General features: G+C 37.9%; 4 protein-coding genes across 6 annotated transcripts in view; all 4 read right to left on the reverse strand.

The window, feature by feature from the left end:
• The window catches only part of trim62.1 (tripartite motif containing 62, tandem duplicate 1), a 25,247-nt gene extending 23,133 nt beyond the window's left edge, over positions 1-2,114 (reverse strand). For 2 of the 3 annotated variants that reach the window (XM_056734844.1, XM_056734841.1), the window contains exons 1-2: positions 1,967-2,114; positions 699-1,135 (exon numbers count right to left, since the gene is read on the reverse strand). In XM_056734844.1, the coding sequence (XP_056590822.1) occupies positions 699-1,106 (408 nt within the window). In that variant the 5' untranslated portion in view covers positions 1,107-1,135; positions 1,967-2,114. The remainder of the gene's footprint in view (positions 1-698; positions 1,136-1,966) is intronic. The other variant, XM_056734843.1, reaches the window with a different exon arrangement.
• A 3,174-nt stretch (positions 2,115-5,288) lies between these two features.
• Positions 5,289-11,609, reverse strand: tnfrsf1b (tumor necrosis factor receptor superfamily, member 1B). The gene is made up of 9 exons (XM_056735235.1): positions 11,418-11,609; positions 9,300-9,390; positions 9,018-9,143; positions 8,629-8,793; positions 8,450-8,540; positions 8,084-8,361; positions 7,818-7,895; positions 7,638-7,672; positions 5,289-7,022 (listed from the first exon to the last, which is right to left on the reverse strand). The coding sequence occupies exons 1-9, from the start codon at positions 11,475-11,477 to the stop codon at positions 6,612-6,614; spliced, it is 1,335 nt and encodes a 444-aa protein (XP_056591213.1). The 5' UTR covers positions 11,478-11,609; the 3' UTR covers positions 5,289-6,611.
• Positions 11,610-12,135: 526 nt separating this feature from the next.
• Positions 12,136-19,977, reverse strand: si:dkeyp-61b2.1 (tumor necrosis factor receptor superfamily member 21). Its single transcript, XM_056735234.1, has 9 exons — positions 19,874-19,977; positions 18,171-18,207; positions 17,090-17,176; positions 16,562-16,748; positions 15,703-16,193; positions 15,288-15,434; positions 14,888-14,907; positions 14,313-14,466; positions 12,136-12,986 (listed from the first exon to the last, which is right to left on the reverse strand). The coding sequence occupies exons 1-9, from the start codon at positions 19,922-19,924 to the stop codon at positions 12,775-12,777; spliced, it is 1,386 nt and encodes a 461-aa protein (XP_056591212.1). The 5' UTR covers positions 19,925-19,977; the 3' UTR covers positions 12,136-12,774.
• A 190-nt stretch (positions 19,978-20,167) lies between these two features.
• On the reverse strand, positions 20,168-24,851 carry miip (migration and invasion inhibitory protein). Its single transcript, XM_056735149.1, has 9 exons — positions 23,929-24,851; positions 22,828-23,012; positions 22,454-22,556; positions 22,218-22,329; positions 21,970-22,046; positions 21,507-21,633; positions 21,201-21,297; positions 20,856-20,981; positions 20,168-20,501 (listed from the first exon to the last, which is right to left on the reverse strand). Exons 1-9 carry the CDS (start codon positions 24,206-24,208, stop codon positions 20,358-20,360), a joined length of 1,251 nt encoding a protein of 416 aa, XP_056591127.1. The 5' UTR covers positions 24,209-24,851; the 3' UTR covers positions 20,168-20,357.
• Between the last annotated feature and the right edge of the window lie 245 nt (positions 24,852-25,096).

Raw genomic sequence — 25,096 nt, forward strand, 5'->3', positions numbered from 1 at the left:
ATTACAGAAATTCAAGGTGAAAACGGGTACACAATAAGCAGAACTTCTGTGAAGTTTACTTTTGTGTAATGCTGCATATGTGTAACCACAAAATTCATTGAGTATAAGGAATAGTCAGCTTTGCACACGCTGCAGCCAACATTAGAAAGCACATTTACTTTAGGAGCACATTTTGAAATAAGATCTCAAAAACCTTTAAGACAAATGTCTTGAAGGCCTGTGTGCACACTGCAACAGATCATACAAGCAAACCTATAGTCTATATCAGGTTTTGACAGGCTTTCCACTTTTACAGCACTGTTTACATACAAGCTATGACTAGCTCTACTGACCAGGAAGTATTTTAAATAAAGAGAACCTAACAAAGAGCATCACAAAGCTTTGAGAGCTCTTGAATAATCAAACATCTTATTAAAATAGACGTTACTAGAATTTTGAGATTCGGGACATTTTTCTATGTGAATCAGTGGCATCATTTTATTATTTCCCTGTATCTTTATCACTTATATGAATGCAAAGGTCTGACATTCCTTAAGGGCTGACACCTTGTGTCTGTAATAATTGCTTTTCATTACCTGTTACAGACCTTTGTGGAACCTTATGAAACAATGGCAATCAATGCAAACAGAAAGAGCTTGTTTGTCAAATATTACAACAAGGATGGCAAGGGAACATTTAACAACCCGAAGAAAACAGACCTGTATTTCCTCATAGGCATCGTCAACGGTCGTCACTTGGTGCTGTTCGTGCAAAGCAGGCTCATCGCAGAAGAAACACACCAGGCTCTTGTCGCTCAGACAGAAGAGCTTGACCTTTTCATGATCCTTGCACGGGTACGAGTTTCTCTGTGCGTTCAGGATGGCATCCAGCGGGAACGCTGCGTACCTCTCCACAATGTTGGAGAGCTTCAGACTCGGGGACAGCAGGGGATCCGCGAAGGTCCTTCTGCACTCAGGACAGTCCCGCGCCACGTGATGTTCCTGCCTGCTCCAGTGCTCAGTGATGCACTTACGACAGAAGTAGTGCTCGCAGCCAAAACTCACCGGGTCTTGATAAATGCTCAAACAAATGGAACACACGAGCTCGTCCTTCAGACAGCAAGCCATTTGAATCTCCGGAGGACTCAGATCATGCACTGTGCAGGTGGTAGAAAACACAAACAACGTATGATGAATTTCTAGATTATTTACACAGTCAGGCTGATTATTTGACAGTCAGGTTTGAAAATCTCTTTTCAATGTACTTCAATACATGTTCTGGAAAAAGGAGCAACAAAAATAACATCAGATGATTGTGGAACACTGCAACCTGAACACCAAGTATTGATGCAGAATATTTATTCACCGCATCAAAACAATAGTAAAAGTATTCAAGCATGTCAAACAATATAAATGCATAAAGGTTCAGAGATAGAAAATTGACTTTAGATTTGTATTAAAATTTCCAAAATTGTGTTCCAAAGAAAATTAAATAAAGGGCTATCTCGGATTGTTATGCACACAGACGGACTAAAGACTACATTCATCATTGACTACCACTTAATTCAATAGGACCTTAACAAATCTTCAATTTAAATAGGGTTTTAAAGACCTTTCATGTTTTAATTCCCTGGTTATTTATTGCGTTTACGATGTAAACCAAGTTATTACACAGACAGTCATAGACATTCATAGCCTGACACAATTCAGAGAGATCTAATGAAGCCAGTTTAAATCCGTGATATTAAAATACAAAGCGGATGTAACATTTGCACTTTGACAATCCCACAAAAGTTATGCCCATCACTGCTTTGTTCTAAAAAGCATCTTTTAACCATGTTCCCTGCCTTTTTTATACTACTTTGGTTATGCTGTTTATCAAAGCCGGCTGCTAAATAATTAGCCAGCTAACGTTAGCTGAACGTGTAAACAGATATTCCATCTAATTTAATCGCATCAAAAATGACATTTTCACTCCATTCGCTTACCTCAAACGTTCACGGCGCGTTTAAGACCAGAACGAGCGACTTGTCACCTAATTTAGAACCGAGGAAGATGGTTTAATTAGACATTTTAATCACCTCAGATTCTTCAAAGCTGAGGTGACCGTCCTCGCGCTCGGATCCTCACAATCCCAATGCGCGCGACTCAATCCAGCAGCACAGCAACGGAGCGATCCATCACCACGCAAGGAACAGGGGCGACAATGTATATGACGAAACACAGCAAGTCTATCTGGACTCTACACACGCCATATATATTATTTAAGTGTATAATGTTTATTTCTGTTTGTTAATTGGAATGGATTAATAATTTTTAATCAGGATCAAGGACGATCCCCCCACTGTTTTGTTGGTACAGTCCTGGTTTCCTCAGTAGGCAGAAACGAGCGTTATCATATTAGAATGATGGCCCGCACTCTGCTGGCGGAGGATTGTATGTCGAGTTTGGATTTTTAAGTATTTGGCATATTTATGAAGTCTTCAAAAAAGCATCACAGGCACCAAAATGATTATAATCCAAGTATATTTGAAAATTATTGGGGCATTTTTGATCTGCCTCTCACAAAGGGTTGTCAAGAACATGGTTGTCATATTTCAAAATAATACAGAAAATAAATAATCCACAGTTTTAGTGAATTTATTATCTTTTGTAACGTTAGGCCTGTTATCATTTAAACATACATGTATGGAGGTGTAAAATGAATGAAGATTTTAGAGTAATCTGGATTTGGTGAAAATTTAAAGAGAAATGATTGAGATCATGTCTTCTATAATGATTTTTTTATGCAAACTTGAAACATCTGAACTCTGTTTGTGATATTGTTGAGATCTCTTCTTTTGTGATATTCTTTCTTTTTCTTAGGAGAAATATACCTGTAGGCTACTTGCTCCCCATTTAATCTCAGAAATAATTGAGGTATTAAACTGAGATCTGTTCATCTTCCTGGTTTTATGGGGACATAAAGTAATTGATGAAGGAACAATAATTTATAAAGACTGATCATATTTGCAGCCACAAGTAAAAAACATATAATAAGATTGATGTAATAAACATATTAACGATTGGTCAGTTAAGGATGGTCTGTTTCATCATGCGAAATATGCTCTTATGCAAAACATGACTTTTTCTTTTTTCTTTCAAAATTGAGGTGGAATAGGCACTTAAAATACACACTAAAATCTTGTGTCAAATTCATTTATCTTAATTTAAGGATGTTCCTTATTTTACTGAACAGTAGTCAAAGCTACTGGTTAAGAAAATATTTTATTTCAGTGCAGGAAAATACATTTACAGATGTTCTGAAATAGAGAACTGTAACACTTGAGTCATATTTACAATATGTCTGCAGCAGTTGGCGTTTGATGATCAAGTCACAAGTTCATTTCCATTCTGACTGCTTGTATCACATTGTTACATTGAGCAGGTTAGCAAGTGACCCATGTGGAAATGTTGCTTACATCCATACCTGCAGCATAAAGTGTCAACTGCATAACAAGAGTTTTTTGGCACAATCTACTTGGCACAGCATTTTCACTCACATGCACCCACATTTCCTGACACTGACCTCATACTTCATCTCTGAAACTGACGTTTGACCTTCAGTCTCACACTGAGTTATTCTGATTCTTACGGTTAGTCAAGACACATTCAACAGTAGGCCTATATGAAATTCACAACTTACTGGCACCAATGTCATATTAGTACACCCAAAGGGAAGAAAAGGATACTTGTGCACCTGTGCACACTTTACAGGAAAAGCACAGAGAAAAGTGCTGATTCATAAATGGTTTTGGTCTCTTAGATACATTCAGCAACGTCCGTGCTTGGATATTTTGGTTAAAGATTCTTATCTGCATCTCTCAGTTGCAATGCAATCTATGTTTCCGGCACAATGCGTTCATTATGAAATAGTTCAGCAAAACACACTCACAATTCATTCATCACTTGCAAACATTGCACCAGTGAAGTGGGAATGCTTTTAGGTTAGTGTGTAAAGTTTGTTTGTAACTTCCATTCCTTAATAACAATACCATTGATCTCTGGATTTCCTGTCACAGGGTGTGTGATTAAAAGAGCAAACAAGTTCTTTCCCACAAACCGAACTCCATCTCCGGTTTTTTGCTTAATCATAATCATAATCAACACCTGTAATGCTTCTTACACATAGCTGTGGTTTCACAACAGAGATGAACCAGACTGAAAATTGCAAGGATGTTGTACTAAAATGAGTCACACCTTCGGCTTTAGAACACACACTTTTCATGCAATGTGCACATTCAAGATCTGTGTTTTGGAGTCAAATTTAAACTTGGAAATAAAAAGATGCGTTTGAAAAAGCAGAATTGTGAAAAAAATAAATAGAAATAAAACATGAAACATAAGAAACATAAGAAAATAAATAGGAATAAAACATAGGAAATAACATATTTTATACATTTTTCTACTCATATTTTTCACTCTCAAATCTAAAGTATGTTTTGCATACAAAATAGAAAGTCCTATTTTTTTTATTTTTTTTCATAGTGTCATTTTTCAGAAATTGCTTGAGTATTCTCATACATGCATACTCTAAACCTGAATAAATGTGATTAGTCATACAGGTTTCCTGAACGGATCCCACAACAATCAGCCTGGGTTTCTTTCACTTTGTTCAATGCTCAGAAAAGAAAGCCGCACGCCCCACAGTTGAAATGAGCAGCACAGTATCGATGTGGGAGAACAGAAGCATAAAAACACTCGTGGAGGGTCTGATCAATATTTAATCAGCTCCTAAGGAGATGAGTCTCTGTGATTCCTTGAAGTCTGTTAACACCTGTATTGATCCATCGCTGGAGGGTGAACTCCAGTCCTGTCTCAGCCTCACATTAAAGATACTTTCATCTGACAGTGCTTCTTGTGCTGGTGGTCTACCAAAAGCAGTTACTGTTTATAATGGATGTGCTTGTACGAGAGGCCGCAGTTTGGCCTCAATCCACAGAGACTCATGTAATGGAAATATATTAAGTGGAGTCAAGGAGAGAGCTTATAAAATATAATAAGGCTTTTGGTTTGTGAGTGACTGGACATGTGTAACTTGCTGGAACTTTTCCAAGGTATTGCTTTGCGGAAGGTTGTTTAATGACTTCTGTGAAAGGTCTTTATACTGTTCCCTGCAAGGCTTCATTCCCTCAGTTATTGTAAGTGTATGGGACATTTCTGTATGTGTTAAAAACTTAAAATAACTGTCTACTTAAAAAAGACAAGCTGCATGAGTTCAGGTATTATTCATTTCCATTGTGAAAATAGTACGGAATGACGAGCACATCAAACTTTCTTACACAGAGTTTATTTAAAAATAAAAAAATATCATGGGTGACTACAAAAATAATATGCAAATCACTTTTGAATTAATATCTATATGTACAAAATATTACAATAATAAGATTCCTATACAACTGAGTAATATACAAATGTAAAAAAGTATGTCTGTTATAATCAATGGAATACAATATAATCCACTATATACAATATTTTTGACAATCAGAATCACGTTAAACTTACATGAACATGTTACTTCTTTTCTGAAAGTTTAGGATAACCCTGAAATCAGTCCCAGCTTATTGTTAGTCTGCCTTTATCTCTTTATCAAATGACAAATCTTGACCACATTCACTTGTCTCCTTTATAGCTCAAGAATACTAACTTGTGACTAAAAGTGTTTGAATACCAAACCAACCACTCGGTGGCACTAGCTTCATATCTGTTCCATTCCTCATAACCTCACCAGCTGCTATTGGCAACAAATATGTCAACAATATATAATAAAATATAAAATCTATAAAACATAAACAGTTAGAAGATGCAAGGAATCATTAAAGCGTTGTTCATGCAAAAAAAAATCTGTAATCATTTACGGTCCTCTTGTCATTTCAAACCTGTATGACTTTCTTCTTTCCGCAGAACACAAAAGAAGATATTTAGGAAGATGTTGTTAACTGGACCCCATTCCCTTACATTGGTTTTGTGGCCATACAATAGAAGTGAATGGGGTCCACCGGTCCAGTATCGTTCAGTTTCCAACTATCTTCAAAATATCTTATTTTGTGTTCTGTGAACGAGGAAGAGTACATGATCACTTTTGAGTAAAGAATCACTGTCAGCAAAGTTCAGCGATTGTGGTCAGTCGATATGTCGATAAGGTTGGCAAAATTTGCCAATATTTTAATTACTTTCAGTACTAAATTTTCTTACTTTATTTTCCATAGGGCCAACTAGTGTTGCAAACCAGAATGCATGCAGTCTGGACTGAGTCTATATTTTTAGCCAAGTTCCCCGTAATACATGTTAACATAATGTGACCAACACACTAAACTTTTATTTTTGAGTATGGCATATAATAAACAAATGTTTTTTTTTTAAGCATTTTTTGTATACATGAATGTAATTTACTATTGTTAATGTTAACACAAACTATGTACGATCGAATATAGCATGTTTACATTGGTCACCATCATCATCATCCACAGAGAAACCCATATAGGTTGACCACTAACACCATATGAGCATTACTGTCAGTTTAAATAACAATATCACAATAAATGTTTACATGGTCACTTACTGAGACTTGAAGCAAAATGACAAATCTACCAATCAGAACAGACGAAAACCGCTCTCCTGAACTGACTGAAGGGCTTCTTTACCATCCTCTTGCTGGCAGAAGATAGAGACCTCCTCCTGAGACAGTGGCACTGAAATATCAGCTTGAGGCGCTAGCATAGATGGGCTGACCGGGATGGAACAGGAAGCCATTGCTGGGTTCAAGTGGCAGTTTATCGTGGCCGTGATGCTAAGGTTGACCAAAGGGCTGGAGACAGAAAGCTGCTCATGTAGAGACTCCTCCTGGCTGTTGCGTTCCAACCAGTCACCACTGCTGTGACTCTGGCTTGAGTCTGGCTGACTCAGGCTGTCCGATGATGTCATGGAGGGCTCTTTTTGACAACTGTCGCTGGGTAACAGAAACTGTTGTTCAGGTTCAACGCTTGCTGGGGGACTCGGAACCGTCTGAAGAGGACACAAATAAAGGAACAGTCATGTCTGGGCCTTATTGATTCAGAGATCTACAACATCCCATGATGCAATGCAACTGACTTGACCTTCTATGTGAAAAAAGGACCGAAAGCAATATCAAGCATGATTTTCTTTGGATATTATTTAACAGCACTGCTAGCCTTAAAAAATAAGCATACTTTATGTTAACTTTATTAATAATTCTACAAACAACAAGTTCAAGTGTATTTCAAGTATTCTTTATGTAAAATATACAGTATACTAATATCGATGTGTTAGTAGTAACTAAACTAATTTGGAACCAAATCGGCCAATTCTTTCATTTATAAAAGAAAACTTTCAAGAGTAAATAACTGCGTTTTCCATTTTTCCTGCAACTATATTGCAGGTGAACTTAAATTATAGTATACTTCTTCTATACTTGAGCACATTTTTTAGTTCATAAAAGTATTGTAAAGCATTTAATATGATACTCAATCAAAAGAGTAAATACAACAACAAGCTTTTTTTCAAACTTACTCCATGCCAAAATGCATTAGTTTAACATAAAGTCTAAGTTCAAGTGTTGCTGATTTATCAGTCTGGATGTGATGATGTACACACTCTTACCTCCTTGCTGTCTGTCATTGCATCCTTTACTAAACCTGCAAGCAGATGTTACAGAAACACGTCACCAACAACTTTCTGATTTATGTTGACACCAAAGAACATGGTGTTAAAGAAAAGAAAAAAATCGGAACTAAATCTAAGTATGGTCTGTTATGATAAAAGTACGATTACCCACAATACCTCTTCTGTTTCGCAATTTGCAGATTATCGCTATTACTATCAGTGTCAGGACAACCAGCAAAAAACCAACAACAATGCCTAGCATGACAAGGAGAGAAGAGACACAGACAAGAAGAATGAAGGTTAATAGGGTAAAGGGATGCAGAATGAATTCCTAAACAATTGTCTAACTTTTACCTACTGCACATGAACACCATTTCTTGAGCTACTTTACTAACAAAAAACTGCAAGTGCTTAATGTTTTAACAAAATGAGCTCATATTTACCGGTGTAAATGAAAGGCACAGGAAACAGGTCAGAGGTGGACTTTTCTTCAATGACCTTTCGAATTTCAGCTGTGCTGGACTTCACACCTGCGAATGTAGGCAGATATGTTGTGATGTACACTGCTGTCTGTGTCACGCCCCGGATTTGGTTCGGAGGTCGATTCTTTAGCATTTCTGAAGTTGTTGCCCGGTGCGGAGACATTGTCGTTGATGGCTTCATCCCACACCGTGTGTCGGCTGTGGAGTTGCCAGGAAGCAGAACCAAACCTCCATCACATCTAACATGACAAAGACAAATTATACATCTTTGTGTTAGTATGTGCAAGAATACAGCGCGTCACGTGCTCGCTTAAATTTGTGACTTACTGTGTGTGTGGTTTGCAGGGCTCGGTGTCAGACTGGCTTGAAAATGTTCCTTCGCGGCAGGGGCCACACTGGGAATTAGCTGTAGGTGTTCCTGCATTCATGAATACAGAATACAATGATGAAAAATATCTCTTGCACTGAAAAAAAAAATGATGTGCGTTTCAATAGATGCTCCTTACCCTTTATAATGACTCCTTCACCAGGTTTGCAGGATTTATGCCGTTTACATTCCATACATGCAGTTGTAGTTGTAGATACACTATTAGGACAGAAGTGTCCAGGTTTGCAACTACAAACTGCATTTTTAATAGCGGAGCAGTTTTGTGCATACATCAGTTGTTTTGCTAAAAAAGAAATGTAAAAAAATAAGATTTCAGAACCATAAGGAGCTTGAGAAATGAGAATTAAATAATAACAATAATGCATAGTGCATAGTGCATACAAAAAATAAAAAAATATAGACAAAAACAACAATAATTGTTTAAATGAAGTGCAGAAGTTTTATTTACAGGTTTAACCTATTGTTTCTTTCAAGCCACTACATTTTAACCTTAATGTATCAACTTACAGCTTGAACATTTTTGACACGAATGACAGTTGTGAAAATGGTTCACGTTTTGAGAGTACTGTCCATCAGGGCAAGGCAAACAGACTGTGTCTTGAACACTCGTGCACGGTCTCTCCAAGCGGGTCCCTGAAAAAAATCCACAAAAAAAATGACGACAAGGTAAGTTGTGCTCATTCTGTCCGGCAAAAATGAGCGATGAAAAAGAATGCACTTATATTTTATATTATAGCAAAATTAGACATTATATATATTTTGTAATCATGTTTGTATTCAGAATCTTACCCGGTTTGCATCTATTGCAGCATATGCGTGCATCTTTGTTGTAAAACTCAGAAAACTTGTTACATTGTACATCTGATGATGTAGGAGCAATCTGTGAACGTTGACAAAAACACATCATTATGGAACATCTGGAACTGAAACTGTGACATGAGCGCATGTGACTTCTCAACGTGCCAAATTATCATGTTTTAGTTCTTGTCTTGTCACAAACACAAATGTTCACATTGACATGTAAAAATTCTAATGTAGAGAGAAGTGGACTTGGTTTTCTATACGCATGCAGAGAAAACCGAAAACCAGTGGTGGTAACTGCTATGAGCTGATGCAAAAGCTCAAAGTAAGTCAAAATTACTAGTGAGGGCCAGGCATGGAGTATACACTGGGCATTTAAAAGTTTGGTTATATAGAAAGAGATGACTTGACTGATGATTTCATAAATGAAGATGAAGCTGTTGCTACTTGCAAGCTGTTTGTCTACTCACTCTGAAATTTATTAAGTACAGTAAACGTGACACATTAACCAAGATGAGGAATGTGGAGGAGATGAGGTTAAAAAAGCAGAAGTGAATTAAGAGGGAAAGGACCTTTTAATAACTTGTGCAATACCATAGTGCAAAATGAAATAGAGAAATAGCTGTGTGACCGGGAAAACTCAGATCGGGAATCTAGACTTTATTTTTAGAGTAAATAAAAAGGGACTTTACATCTGGAACTTTTCGTGGTTCTTTTTTATTTACATGACCATAAATGACATGGCAAATAATCACTTCTCAAGGCTTGAATACGGATATTTTCTTCGGACAAGTTAAGTGAGATTCAGCCAATAAAATGTGCCGAGACTGTTCCGTGCATCTTAAACAAGGAAGCTATTGGTCTACGTTTTCCACCAGACTGACATAACGACAAAAGATGTTGAAATCTTGTGTCACACTTTTATGATTCATGCGACGGTCCTGACACATTAGTCATTTGTATCCAAAACATGCCTCCTCTACAAAAGTGTAAATCGAACAAAAAAAACGTTAGCAAATGTGGTCTGCAGCAAACGATATCAGATAATCAATGAGATGACAATGACTGCATCATCGCTTCAACCGCTGACGTTCTTAGACAGACGGCGAACCTTGAAGATGTTGTTGAGAGGAAATTGCTGAGGTGTGTTACTGGGAAACGACCCACATGTACAGACCAGCAGACTTCCTCTATACAGCAGTACATTTCACTTGAGAACAATGACTAAGAATTTGACTTGATCTTTCATCGTCCTTGCATATCAGCCAAAGTAACAACCATTTACAGTAAAATGTCTGGCTGTCTGTCAGTGGATCTAATGCTCAAGTTAATCTTATCTTTGTGTTTTCCTTCCCACTTCTGTTTAGCTCTTGATGTTCAACAAGTACAGCAAGTGTAACCTGCAACGTTACCTCATTATTTAGGACTTTCCTCTGCTAGAAAAACAGCCACAGGCTGACAGTAACAAAATTACCATATTGCATTGGTTCCCTGGTATCTGGTAAAGTACGCTGCCCTCATAAGAGTTATGGTATAACTGTGATATCTGTGAACTCCCCCACCTTCTCAATCTAAACCACAACATCCATATGTACTGCTGAGACAGTAGAGTGGAAGAACGCATCTCAAAATTGTGTAACAGACACCACCTTTGGGCAATACACATAAGGCGCCCGCAATGCCCCCCAAAAGTCAAGATTGACAGCTTCCTAGTTTTCTCCTTATAGAAAAGCATGACATTTAGCTTTGGAATGCCGGCTTGCAGCTTTTCGAGTTCAATGATGCGTAAGACGCCCAAAGTTGTATAGAAAATTGTGACTTTGCCTATGCCCAACAAACCCAACAGATTTGTTTCACCAATGATGCACAGAAACGTATGGATGGCCAGGGTTTGTGACGACACAGTCAATACGCACACAACCTACGTTAGAAATTCCCAGTATACAAAAGAGACGAACATAAACGTAAATAGCGATCTAATTCATTTGAAACCCACAATTTCGTTGTTTGCCTTAAGATTTGTATTCTATCAACCGAAGCCAACTTATGAAAGTCACAAAACTTTAAGAATGAATCATTGCGTTGCGTATCAAAGACGTTCCTTACCTTCATGACCGTCACGCGACACACAGCCGCGAGAAATAAGAGCCGTAAGTATAAAAGCATGTTTCGGTGCTTCGAGAGCAGGCGCGAGCCAAGTTGCGATGACCATCACAGAAGCGCTCGTGCGCAGGAAATGTTTCGGCACGAGCAGAAGTCCGCGTGCATGATCAGGAAGTGTGTGTACGTGTTTGTGCGCTTGAACAGAGACCTCCGCAGAAAAAAAGCGATGCCCCTGTGCACACGTGATTCATGACCTTTATAAATATCAGTATGAATCATTAACTGGTTACAAAAACATTACATGTAGACAAGAATGAAAATGTATCTGATGGTTCAGTGTTTGGTTTTATCTGGGTCAGGCATGCTAATGGATTTAAAACCGAATTTATACCTTGAAATTAACTTCGAGGTATGAATATGAACTATTTAGGCAATAAATGTAAGCAAACCTATGATATGGAACAACTCAGAATACGTCAGACTTAACAGGTATTTTTACGAGTTATATGAATAGACATTGTTTACTTTAAGAAAAAAACAATAAACACACATTAAGTTAATATTTAAAAAAAAAACTTTATACTGCCTTGCGAAAACAACTCAAATAAATACATTTGAAATGGATGCATTTCTGTTAAGAAGATATTCACTTTTACCAACGATTAAAGAAAAAGTTTTATTCAAGATGTGTGGTAAAAGTTGCCTTGACCTCCCACACAAGCAAAATCAGACCTTTCCAAGGGTGAGATATTTTTAGACATGCATATTAATCACCCACACACTCACAATATAACACAAACTCATACAGTAACATCTCAGTTTATTTACACTTTAAACAATATATTTACAACAGATGTTTTCTACCATTTACGTTAAATTGCAAATCACTATTGTGCTTGTTTTTCTCGCCCTTATTGTAGAGGGCGTGCAGACGAAAAACTTTGCAAAGAGGACAAACTGGTTTTGAGATGCAAACAGTGTATGAATACTGAACATATTGTACTTTTCCACAGCAGCAATTTCAGGGACACATTACATTTTCAACAAACGTTTAAAAACTGTAAGTATTAATATCCTTATCAATGTGTAAAATGGTTGCTTTACAATCCATTAGGCCTACTTCACGCTTTCAATCTTGTGCATTAACACACTTTGTACATTTGGCTTACAGTGGAAATTGACCCACAACCCTTAACCGACCCTTTACGCTGTTAACAACACAATCGTAGTTGGGCTAGCCTACGAGTATCTTTCATCCTTCAGCTTGTAAGTTCATGGTCGCTGACTAGAGTGCCCAAGAGTTCACAGCATTGTGGTCCATTTAAAAACTGACTCAAGACCTTCTAGATAAATTGAGTTTTCACTTTTCAGTAGCAGGCACAGGAAAACTCAAAGTCGCTTCCTCTTCCTGTGTGCTCATTCGTATCTTAACCTCCTGCGACGGAGGAGTCGACTCCTGCTGAGGTCGAGTGATGAGAGGATCACTTTCCTTGGTGTCTCCTGCATCTTCCTTTTTATCACCGGTGTTGGAGCCCACAATCACCGTGCCAGGAGAGTAGATGTAAATGGACCCTATAATGAACATTGGATCAGAGACAAACAGATTATTGTTCTGTATAAGAATAGTTTTCACTCATGACAATTCAAAGACTTTTCCAAATGCCAGAAAGAATGCTTAAAGTGTCATATGGCGGAAATACGTGTTTTTCTGTGTCTTTGGTGTGTTATAAGTTGCCCATGCATGTATTAGATATGTAAAATTGCAAAAATGTAAGTGTCGGAACAAAATATGCATTCTATCTAAAAGCAAATGCAAACCTAGACCTGCCTGAAATGCCTCGTGTAACCACACCCCCACAAATCTACATCACTTTGTGGTATGATTTGACTAGGACCGCACAAATGTATATGCAAGTAAGGTGGGCGGTCTTGTAAATCTCAGTGTACCGTCGCAGCCTGATGTTCTGAATATTGTAAGAGGCGTTACATTTCCGTGGAGTATTCAACCAATCACTACGCACTAGTGACCTGGCCAATCGTAGCACACCTCGCTTTTCAGAGCGATGAGCTTTGTAAAATATCATCACGTTTCTGAGAGGCGGAGCAAAGAGGAGATACAAACATGCACGGTATGTGGAAAATACAGCGTTTTTATAACCATAAATCATGTTTACACATTAAATAACATCTAAAGCAAACATTAATATTCGTTTTAGTCGTGTCACATGACCCCTTTAAACTGCTTTCTTAATACCTTCACCAAAATTTCATTTATTCACTATTTATTTTTCCAAACCTGTTTATGACACTTCTAGTGTGGAACACAAAAGAAGATATTTTGAGAATTGTCTCAGTGGTTTTGTGTTAATACAATGGAAGCCGTCTAGAGTAAAACGAATGTCATACGGGTTTGGAATGACATGTTGTGGTGAACTAAACTATATCCTTTGCAGATATAGCAATCCCAGAATGCATTGCAGATGCACAGAAAGTTCAAATTTTACTGCCTTTCATTTAGTTCCCTGCCAACTCCAGCAGTGTCAGCTTTGTGAAAGCTTTGTTTCTTCGCTAGATTTTATGCTGATTTGTGCTTTTATCTGTCTTCATTCTGTTATGTGCCTGACTTCCTGTTTGGGGCGTTAGTGTTGGCAACGACCTTTAAAAGGAAATTAATGTTGCAATGGACAGAACCCCCTGAAGAACAGGAAGTGAAAATGGGAATTAAGACATTAGTGGAGTCAAGGCTCAAATGACAAAACTCAGACGTTTATATATCTAGTCACAATGTTAACAGCACATGTTTAAAGCTGCTAGAGTGAATCACCAGTTCTTTGCGGAAGGCATTCATCATCATAAGCTCTATATCTATATACTGAAAAAGGGGTGTACAGTACTCACCTACAGTATTGCTGACATTCTCTCCTTTCACATTTTGCTCCATGCTGACCCTCTGTCCACCCCCAGAATTGGATGTCACCCCTGTGTTCTGCCCTATGACCTCTTTGCAGTGAGGTAACTCAGTCTCCACGCTACGACTTATTTGTGCTATGGTCTGGAATTGGGAATAAGATGAAATATGGTGAGCATCTTGACATTTGCTCCAATCTGGATCCTCCTGCAATGAGCGTTAAATGCTACACGTTTAAGGGACAGCAAACCTAAAAATAAAACTTTGCCGTTTTCTCCATCAACTCAAGACTAATGACTTAAATGTTGGTCCAGCGCTATTGTATGGCTTTACTGTGATACTAAGACTTGGTATTTAGTGTACAAGTAATGTGGATACTTTTTTGGATAGCTAACATTGTGGGGGTTGAGGACTCGGTCAAAATATAATAATATCTCAAAGATGTGCACGGGTTGACAAAACTTTCATTTTTGGTTAATCTACAACATGAACAATATTATAAATTTAATATGCAGACACAGGAAATTTCACTTTTAGTGATGAACAATCACAGAAAAGTACTCACATGCTTTCCAGAAATGAAACCTAAAATACAAAAAATGAAATTAATTTATTGCTTGTGTAACCTCATTTGTGTGACAGACAGCTCAAATAAGCGCATGCTGACTGTGAGCTGCATGTCGCATGCTTGGGCGTTTTGTGGTTTCTCGGGCTGCAAGTGTTAAAGGAATGTCATACTGAAACACATTAAATGTTTATGTTGAGCACGGCCTTATGGGAATCGGAGCACGTGAGATGATTTGTTTTACTGTAAAAAGTGACCTGGGTGGATTCCAGCCTCATTTATAGGTGGTTGCAATGCACTTCAGACATGCACTTCAAAGTTTCCCAGAGTTATCTTTCGTCTTTAACCGTTTCAAAAAGTGGATAATTCTTTGCAAAGCCTTTCAGTCTTGATATCATACCTGTCCATTTGTAAAAGGATTTGAGAGCAGTGCTTTTTCTCAGTATGCAGAATGCAGCCACCAGCAGAATCAGTATCATCGTTAACATCAATAGTATCTGACCGTCTTTTGACATTGTGTCTGAATCCTTGATTTGGTGTTTGCCCCCTGGTGTTGAAAAAAGGTAATACAATATGTTTAAAACAGAATTCTCTGTTCTCCGTTTTTATTCATTCTTCAATTATATATTTTAGAACAAAACTTAACCATGTAAATGAGCGTTCGCTAGATTTTCTCTAATGTTTCAAATTTAATTTAACTTCTCCAGGGCTAAATCTGATAAATTCCTTCATAATTCTAGATATACCGTGAGCACAGCAACTGTGTGTATTCCACATTAAAAATGCAACAAATTCAACATTGTAAGTGGTTCTACCTCTACTTGCAGAAGTAGTCCCAGTCGCAGACCGTGAACGCATTCGATGTGTTGGTGATGCCTCTTGACTGGGATGTGACAGTGGGAGGGAGTTGCTAGTTTGGATGAAGGGGACCTTCATGGCGTCGATGGTTGTGAAGTCTGTATTCCTGGGGCTGGGGGTTGTGGCTGTAGTGAGAGAAAGGGCTATGATGATTTTGGATGGGGTTTCTGGTATTGTGGGTGTAGTCGTCGTTGTGGGCGTGGTCATGGCATGCCCGGACTCTCTGTCCTGTTTGCTGGTTTGGATGAAGGGGATCGTTATGGCATTGATGGTTGTGAATTCTGTATTGGTAGGGCTGGGGGTTGTGGCTGTAGTTCGGGAAACTTCATGATACATCATAATTTTGGATGGGGTGGGTAGTATTGTGCGTGTGGTTAGGGTAAGCCCGCACTCTCTGTCCTGTGTCTTTGTACCCTCTTTCAGCACTATCTTTCCAGATTTGGCACAACTGAGGCAGAGAAGATAACATAAGCACAGGTTTAGAGACATAAGAGACATAAGCAGGTTTAGAAAACATTACTATTGGGTATATTTACAATGCTTGCAAAGATGACTTTTTTGTCCAATTTGCATTACATTTAATTGAGGCCTGGAGTGTATTATGCCAGACAGAATGGTAAAAGTAGCTCTTAAAAATACATGTTGAGAGATGGAAAATCAGAAGGAGAGAGTTTGAAATGAAGCACAGTGAAACTAGATGACTGCTCAGTGTATGTCCCTGCATGTTTCTTTTCCTCTATGTTGATCTGTATGTTAAAGTATGTACTGTAAATGTATACTGTAAGCTTTCCATCGGCATGGCATCAAAATACTCACTCTGTATAAGGTGTGCAGGATGAGTTCAAAGAGGCCACATTGGAGAACGTGCCGGGCACACATGGTACACATTTTTTATGGCAAAACGTGCCATAATTGTTCCCGTTTTTACAGAAGAAACCTGGTTTGCAGTGGCACACACGATTCTGTGCCGAAGTGCATGAAGTTACTTCTACCTCTTCTACCTCTTTGTTTTCACACCAAAAAAAAAAAACATACAGAACCGTCAATGAAAAAATACACGGAAAAATATATTCATTATGTGCACAAAAATGTCTTTATATAAGCAAACTTCTTGAGTCTTAATCTTGAGTTTGTTTTTCATAACTTGCATGGTACTACGGCCACTTTTAGCCCTCTGCTTTTTCTTACATAAAGGCTTTCATCCTTTTTAAGCCATAATTTACAAATGTAGGTAGTCTGAAATCTCGAAAATTGACTAGCAAGGATTATATCAACCTGGGATTGAAGACTACCTTGTCTTATCAATTTCCAAAGTGAAAAAGCTGTGAATGCTGGGAAACTGACCGGAGCATCTTTGTGTGCAGCGTTCACAGACCCTGCGTCCCTGTCGAAAGTACATGTACCTCTCGTCGGAGCATCCTTCGGCACCACCTACAAACCCAAACATCAGATATTAGAAGAAACCTCACATCTCGACAGCTAGACTGCCGGTGCAAATGTAAAAGTAGATTTTGCAGCATCTTTCAAATAGGTTTTGATTTGACTAGCCAAACGCTTTCAAACAAAACCAAGATACACAGACATTCTGAAACTCACGGGAAAAAGTTCAGTTAACAGCTGAGTAAAATCTCTCTGACGGTGTAAGTTTGCGATGTGCTGATATGTGCTGGATGTGTCAGTTAAGTACTAAAAGGGACAGACACGTTTGGATCATCTCTCACTTCAGGCCTACATGCAAAACGCAGTGCTATTAATTGAGGCGGTCGCAGGATTTGCTAATCTAAGATCCTCTAAGAAATGTTTAGGATGTTAAAAATACATCACCAGGTGCAAATGTCACTAATTATAATACAACACTAAACGCATGAGGTAACCGTGAACCCAAATATCGCACATAAGTGTAACACTGTTTTGATGTATACAAGGACATTAGGTCATGTGTACCTTATAAGGACGTGTCTGAAATTAGTAATTTCCTTTAGAGATTAACGTTAATGTACGGAAATAGTCTGTAAACGGTTACACAGTGCTTAGTTCATTTTCTGGTGAAATGTCCACATCACAAACCTAAACCACAGAGTTTGCAAACAGGTCAGTGGCCACAAGTACCGCAATATAGTATAAATCTATGTGTAAATTATGTCTGAGAATCAGACAATTAGTCAAAGTTTGCACGTTCATCTAATAGATTTCTTGGGAACTTTTCTCAAACCTGGGTAATCTTAATAAACACATGATCAGTTATGACACACAAGTCCGACTTAATGTGAAATCGAGATAATATCAAGGCAAAAAAACCCCAAGTGAGTCAGAAATGAGATGATATCTCTAAAGCAGACACAGATACAATAACTGATATAGAAAAAGTCAAGCGCTGACCTGTATAGCCTAATACGACTCTATGGAGGAAGTGGGGTGAACTTACTATTGGCACAGTTACTGGGGCAGCTGCCTTGTAAAAGCTGTGAAGGGAAGCAGAACAGTGAACATACAAAGAAATCAGGTTTTGACATGAATCAAAACTCTTATTTTGGAAATGGATTGACTCAAAACGCCTAAATGCCCACTTGTATTGTTTTGACCTTCAACAAACTACAAAACAGTTACATGGCTTGTGACAAAGAGATGAATTTAATAATTTGCTCACCCTCCAGATGTTACAAACCTGTCAACATTTCTTTGCTTTGCTGAACACAAATAAAGATATTTCGTTGAAAGTTTGTAACTGACCGGTTTTGGGTCACCATTGACTCCCAAAACAATTTTCTGTCGTACTATTGGAGTGCCCAAAAACGGCCTAGTTATAATCTTTCACTATAATTAACTGTAATTTTTTTAGAAAGGGTGTGGACAGCTTTTAAATCTGTCTAACCACTGTAATTAGAAGACGAGTAAATCATGGGGTTTTAAGGTCAGTGAACCTGTTGGATGATCTTTAATGCTTTAAAACAAATAGATTTTACTTGAGTGCCTTGTAAGTTAGATGAAAGCAATAACATTGCATCAGTGCTTATCATCTCATTTAATCATTTAAAACTCACGTCCATCTCCTGGAAAAAGAACCACTGGATTGAGAAACTAATGTTTTCGTGTCACTTGATTAACCACAAGATTGACACATTTGAGGTTGTCCATGGTGTGTCTCCACAAAACAAACAGATCTCAAGGCCATTTCTTCAACAACACCCACAGTGAAGAAACTTATCAATTACGTTTCTGTGGCCTGGTCAACAGATGAACCACAGAAAATGTACAGAGAGTAATGTCACAATGACAACTCGAGAGATCCGCGTTGTGAGTGGGCAGGTGGGATCTTCTTGAACAAGCTTCAGGGAACCCTCCTTATAAAAAACATTCGATTTCATGTCCATTCCTCGCAGCTAAGTCTAACTTCATTGATCTGTTTTGAAAGCTCAGCTATTTATAGACTGTTATCTTAAATGGGTGGGCTCATATTGAGGTTTAACTAAAGAAGAATGAGCTGTCCCGTGTCTGAGGAGTGAAATGAGTGACTACTGGTACAAAACCGGCTTTGTTGTCCTTCTACAAAAATGACTAGAAACTTTTTTGTGACTAAACTTTGAAGTACACTGAGGTCATTTAACTTGAGTGGAGGATTTTATATGGAACGGTCCTTCTCAAGCTGTGTGGTTCTATTAGGAACCTTTAACTTTCACAGAACCTTTCAGACTATTAAAATAAAAGAAACACGTTCCTTAAAGAACGTTTGACTTAAATGTTCTTTGAAAAAGAAAAATTGCATCGCTCCAAAATGTATTTATATTTATGAATGAATTAACTAGTATTTTAGACCCGACCATACATCGGATCAGTTAATAGACACGGACGAACTATGATAACTAGACGGAATCAAATCGTTACAAGGGTCACTTCAAATTGTGTTTCATTAATGTATATATATATTGGTGTTAATGTACTCAAAATATTAATACGCTTTCACTGCTTGTATTCATATAAATGGCTACTAATGTAAGTGAATGAAATGTCGGCTACGCGCATTTAGAAAACGCGCTCATGCTTTCCAGCTTAATATTAAATATTTTAACGATAACATTGGCCTAATCACTTTCATACAAAACAAATCTTTAAAAGGTGATTTAAACTCACCAGATAGAAGAGCAGGATGGCAGTCTTGCTGGATGAGGTAGATGTTTTCATGATGCATGCGTTGTGCACTTCTGAGTGACTCTCAGTTCGAGTTTAGCGCATTTATATTTTAGCGCGTGGGTGACAAGATCACGCCTATTGATTACGCATATAGTTTGCTTTTACATCAAGAAAATAACACTAAAAAGGTGGAGTTATAATTCCATGTAACTTTGCATTAATATATCAGTGGAAAAACGCAAATTGTAACATATTTCATATATTGACGGATGGAGAGAAAAACAACTTCATGTATGATGTTTTATTAGTTTATTTTTATAAACAATGTTCTGTTTTAAGGGTCGTGTTAAATATAACAAAACAAGCTGAATATCATGTGTTACAAAATGGTTCATATGCCTGTTCATTATTACATATACATATTTAATATTCACACTCATTTCAACAATTCATGTGTGGCACAGTTTTGACTTTTTTAACGCATTTAATGATTTGTTGATGTATCAGGACTGCAGTGGCTCTCTTGCATCTCTGTGTCCAAATGCTGAAAGTGATACAGTGGTAAACGTGACACCTTAAAGTGCTGATTTGAACGCTGGTGTCTTGACTGCATGAACAAAGATGAGTCCTAAAATGTGAAGGTGATTTTTTTGTTACTAAATGTACTGGTCTTATATTAGTCATATATATATAAAAAATGCCCTTATTGACAAACAGATACACACAAGGTATGTGACCGAATCTGTTGATGGTGACCACATCTGTCACAAGTGACATGAAATATATTCCAAGTTACACAGAATAAAACGTTTTGAACAACACCAAGGGGGAAAAAATGACAACATCTACTCTTTTAAATGAATGTTACCAAATCAAACTTTACGAAGACTCCAGCTCTTATATGCTAAGAGTAATAATCCACAAGTTGACGATGTCGAAGGGGAAATGAGTTAACAATTGCTTTGTTATAACTGCATCTCACCAGTTTATTGTTTGAAAAGGACTGGGTTGACCCGGCTGCTGGTTTTGCCAGGGAACCCCGTAGATCTAGACTGCTCATCAGAGAGCCAGAGTTCAGGGTTGAATTAGACCACCCAGACAAACAGTGCTGCCAAAACATTGAGTGTTTATTAGCTTTTCATCTATTTAATAATCAATGAATGATGCAATAAAACAAGTATTTCCCTAGAGCACTAGCATTTTCCAAGTATCATACAAAAGCAGCATTCTCATAAAAGGCTTTTTGAAGAAAGCTACGTCGATCAGATTTATATATGTTCACGTGTTTATGAAAACTCGTGACTTGAGTAAGAGTGCAGAAACTTACTGAGGGTAAACCCAGACTGTCAGAGGGGTCAAAACTGCTGCGACGATGGGCATTGTATTTGTATGACGGCAACAGAGTGGAGCGAGGAATACTGACCCTGTTGCAAACAAAGACAGATATTTACTGTATAATGTGCCTCAAACATAATTAAATTACTAAAATAAACAGCACCAGGAAATCAAGTAGGTCTAAAGAAACTGTATTCACAATATATTCAAAATTGCACTGATTTGAAATATGATGAAATATGGTGACATAATTCCAAAAAGTGAACAAGAGATTAGATTTTACAGGTGTTGTGTTCACCTGATGATAGCTGGCTCTGCATCAGTACAGGGGTGATTTGATTTGGGCATCTTGCACACTGGACATGCAGCTTGTGGGTTTAGTGGGGTTGCAAATAAGCGACTGTTAATTCTGTAGCAAAATGTACCTAAAGATCAGAGATAAATTAAAGAACTTTCACCCAAAAGTAAAAATTCCGTCATCATTTATTCACCCTCGTGTCACCCTGAAGCTTCCCGAGAAATTATTTAGAGGTTTTGTATCCATGCACTATGAAATTAACAGGGACAACATTGTTTGGTTACCAACGTTAACTAAAATATCTTCTGCAGAAGAAAGTTGTACAGGTTTGCAATGACATGAGGGTGAGAAAAAAAAATACTGAACATGTCAAATTGCTGTTATCTTCATGATTTAAAAAAAGTGTGCTAAACCAATGTTGTGTAAATCAGCAGATTAAGTGAAAAATCAGCAGATCTCCTACACTGATGCATATCTGCAGGCTCTTGATGCTCTTCGCCTTTAACTGTAGAAGACGCAAGATCAGCAGCAAGTGGAGGTCTGTGGAAAGAGAACATTTATATGACCACAATTAGAAAAGACCTTAATAAAATGAAACATGTTTTAAATATGAAACATCAGCCCAAAAAAATAAGTTTCAATCTAACAGGCGTAAATATATGTGAAACAGCTTACACAATCTGCAGTGTTACATTACAGTAAAAGACTGACCCTGACAGTAAGCTGTGGACACACTCGTCTCGGTTGACCTGTCGGAAGCTTTGCAGTTCACTGAAGAAGTGCTCAGGGCGTTCAGAAAGGGAACTCTCTATATCAACCAAGCCTATAAAGAATCCTACCATTAGCTTCATCGATGCATACCTAGCATGGAAATCATGGTGTGTTCCAACTATGCAAATGAAACGTAAATGAGTTTATTTAACTACATATTATTCAAAATGACATACCTGCTATCCAATCATAGCCCAGTAAAGGCTGTATGCGTTGTCTATCTGATGAAGTGTGATTCTCCTGCTCAGGGGACAAAGACGTTGTACTTTCCAGATCTCTCTGTAGTCCACATAAAAGATAAAAAAAACACTCATTTAAAATGAAACTCTCTGGTTAAACTGTACAAGCTGGGGATTTCTTCGTATGCAACTGAACACAAGGCAAGTCACATGGGTAATTACACAGAAAAAAAATCAGCAAACACTATTTGATTTCCATAAGATTAGAAACTGGTTCCTTTTTACTCCCTGCTGTCAACGTGGTGCCATATAGCCAGTCTCTCAGTTAGTTGACTGTGATGTGAAATTTTATTGCAGGAAGATCTATAGACCTGCATTTTATCCTGTGTAAGAGGTGCTGTTTTGGGCAGTATCGGTCTCATGGTTCTCCTGTGGCCCTGCAAGCGGCTGTTCCCCGTGTCCTGTAGCAGTTTGCTGTAGGCGGTCAGGGCTGAAGTGTGGTTGTGTTTATGTTGATCTGACATGGGGACTTTACCATCTCCATCAAACCGCTCACCTGAGAAAACAAGGACTCGGGATCATTTTAACCGTCCTTATTATAGACCCAGCATAACATACACGGTGTTTCTGTCTTTTTTTCAGCAAAAGATTATGTGGATATTAAAGGCGGAGTGTCCGATTTCTCTTGCCTATTGTTGATATTCAAATCACCAAAATGGACACACCCCTATCCCCATCTTTGCTTTGGTCAGCACTTGGCTCGACTAATGTCCGTTCTGTCTACTGTGGACCTTACTGCTGATTGGCTACAAGGTTGTTTAGGTATAAACAAGCGTAATTCGGAAATCGGACACCCCGCCTTTAAATGATCTTCATAGAGCCATACAGCCAAACACAGAGCCTTTTAGGAACCTTTATTATATAGCAATATACAGCATTTACAAAAAAGACAGACAGGTCTTCTAAACAACCATTACGTCTTAATCGCAGACTTTTATTTGTTATGTGATTTCTGCATTAACAAAATCTGTAATAATCATTAGTATATTATACATAGTAATGACCACTTTAAAAGAAGATATATATTACATATATATGAATTCATAAACAGTAGTAAATATTAAATACTGTGGTATACTTGATTTGTTATACTACACAAAGGTTCAAAAATAATATATCTTATTTAGGAATTTGTATACAGTTTACTACAATAAATAGAAGTATATCCTAAATCAGTTTTATCTGATATTATTTAACCGTACAAGCTGTAATTGTGGAATTGTTGAGGTTTCAAGCTGTTTTCGACGTTATTTTATTGTACAATTTTGTTTTTTATTCAACATTCGTTTGCTCTGAAAGGGCCTTTCCTTAATATTATCAATTCCAGCAGATCCTCTTAGCATGTTCACATGTTACACAGATATTTCTTACAGCACTATAGCTTTATAAGGTCAGTTTATAAACTTTCTTACCGGGTGTTTTAAAGGTTTCTAGCTTTGTTTTTGGTTTATATGAAGCTCGCGCCTCGCTCGCGCGTCCCGTCACCGTCGGATCTCGATTTCTCTCCGCTAAAGGCGCTCGGCATTGGCCGCTGCATCCGGTAAACGCTTCACACACGGAGCTTTGACCCGCGATCCCCTCATCCGGGCGCGACAGCTTCGATTCATGAAGCTTTGCGGCTTGTTTCGTGAGTTTTTCCAGTAAACGTTTGTTCTGTCTCCGCAGATCTTCTAGCTGCTTGAGATCGGCCATGGCGTCGTCATAGCAACGCGTTCCCAAGAGCTCTTCAAACGAGAATAAACTACAGTAAACGCACCGCACAGTCTCGTATAAAACCTGCTATGTTCGCATTTTAGGTAACTAAAGATTCTTTCATTTAATGTTATTGATAACAACAACAAAACAAACAAACAATAGGTATCTTTCAACTTCTATAGGCAAAGTTAAACCGTCCACGGAGAAATATGATTGGCTCAAGAGTTCCCCCACAATGCCTCTGTGCTGCTGTTGCGCTCATTTAAAGGGACATGCACATCTGTCTGTCTGTCTGTCTGTCTGTATCTGTCTGTCTATATCTGTCTGTCTGTCTGTCTGTCTGTCTATATCTGTCTGTCTATATCTGTCTGTCAGTCTGTCTGTCTATATCTGTCTGTCTATATCTGTCTGTCTATATCTGTCTGTCTGTCTGTCTGTCTATATCTGTCTGTCTATATCTGTCTGTCTGTCTGTCTGTCTATATCTGTCTGTCAGTCTGTCTGTCTATATCTATCTGTCTATATCTGTATGTCTGTCTGTCTGTCTGTCTATATCTGTATGTCTGTCTGTCTGTCTGTATGTCTATCTATATCTGTCTGTCTGTATGTCTATATCTGTCTGTCTGTCTATATCTGTCTATCTGTCTGTCTGTCTGTCTGTCTGTCTAAATCTATCTATCTATCTATCTATCTATCTATCTATCTATCTATCTATCTATCTATCTATCTATCTATCTATCTATCTATCTATCTATCTATCTATCTATCTATCTATCTATCTATCTATCTATCTATCTATCTATCTATCTATCTATCTATCTATCTATCTATCTATCTATCTATCTATCTATCTATCTATCCATCCATCCATCCATCCATCCATCCA

This window comes from Triplophysa dalaica, chromosome 21 (assembly GCF_015846415.1).
Source record: "Triplophysa dalaica isolate WHDGS20190420 chromosome 21, ASM1584641v1, whole genome shotgun sequence".
Taxonomy (NCBI): Eukaryota; Metazoa; Chordata; class Actinopteri; order Cypriniformes; family Nemacheilidae; genus Triplophysa; species Triplophysa dalaica.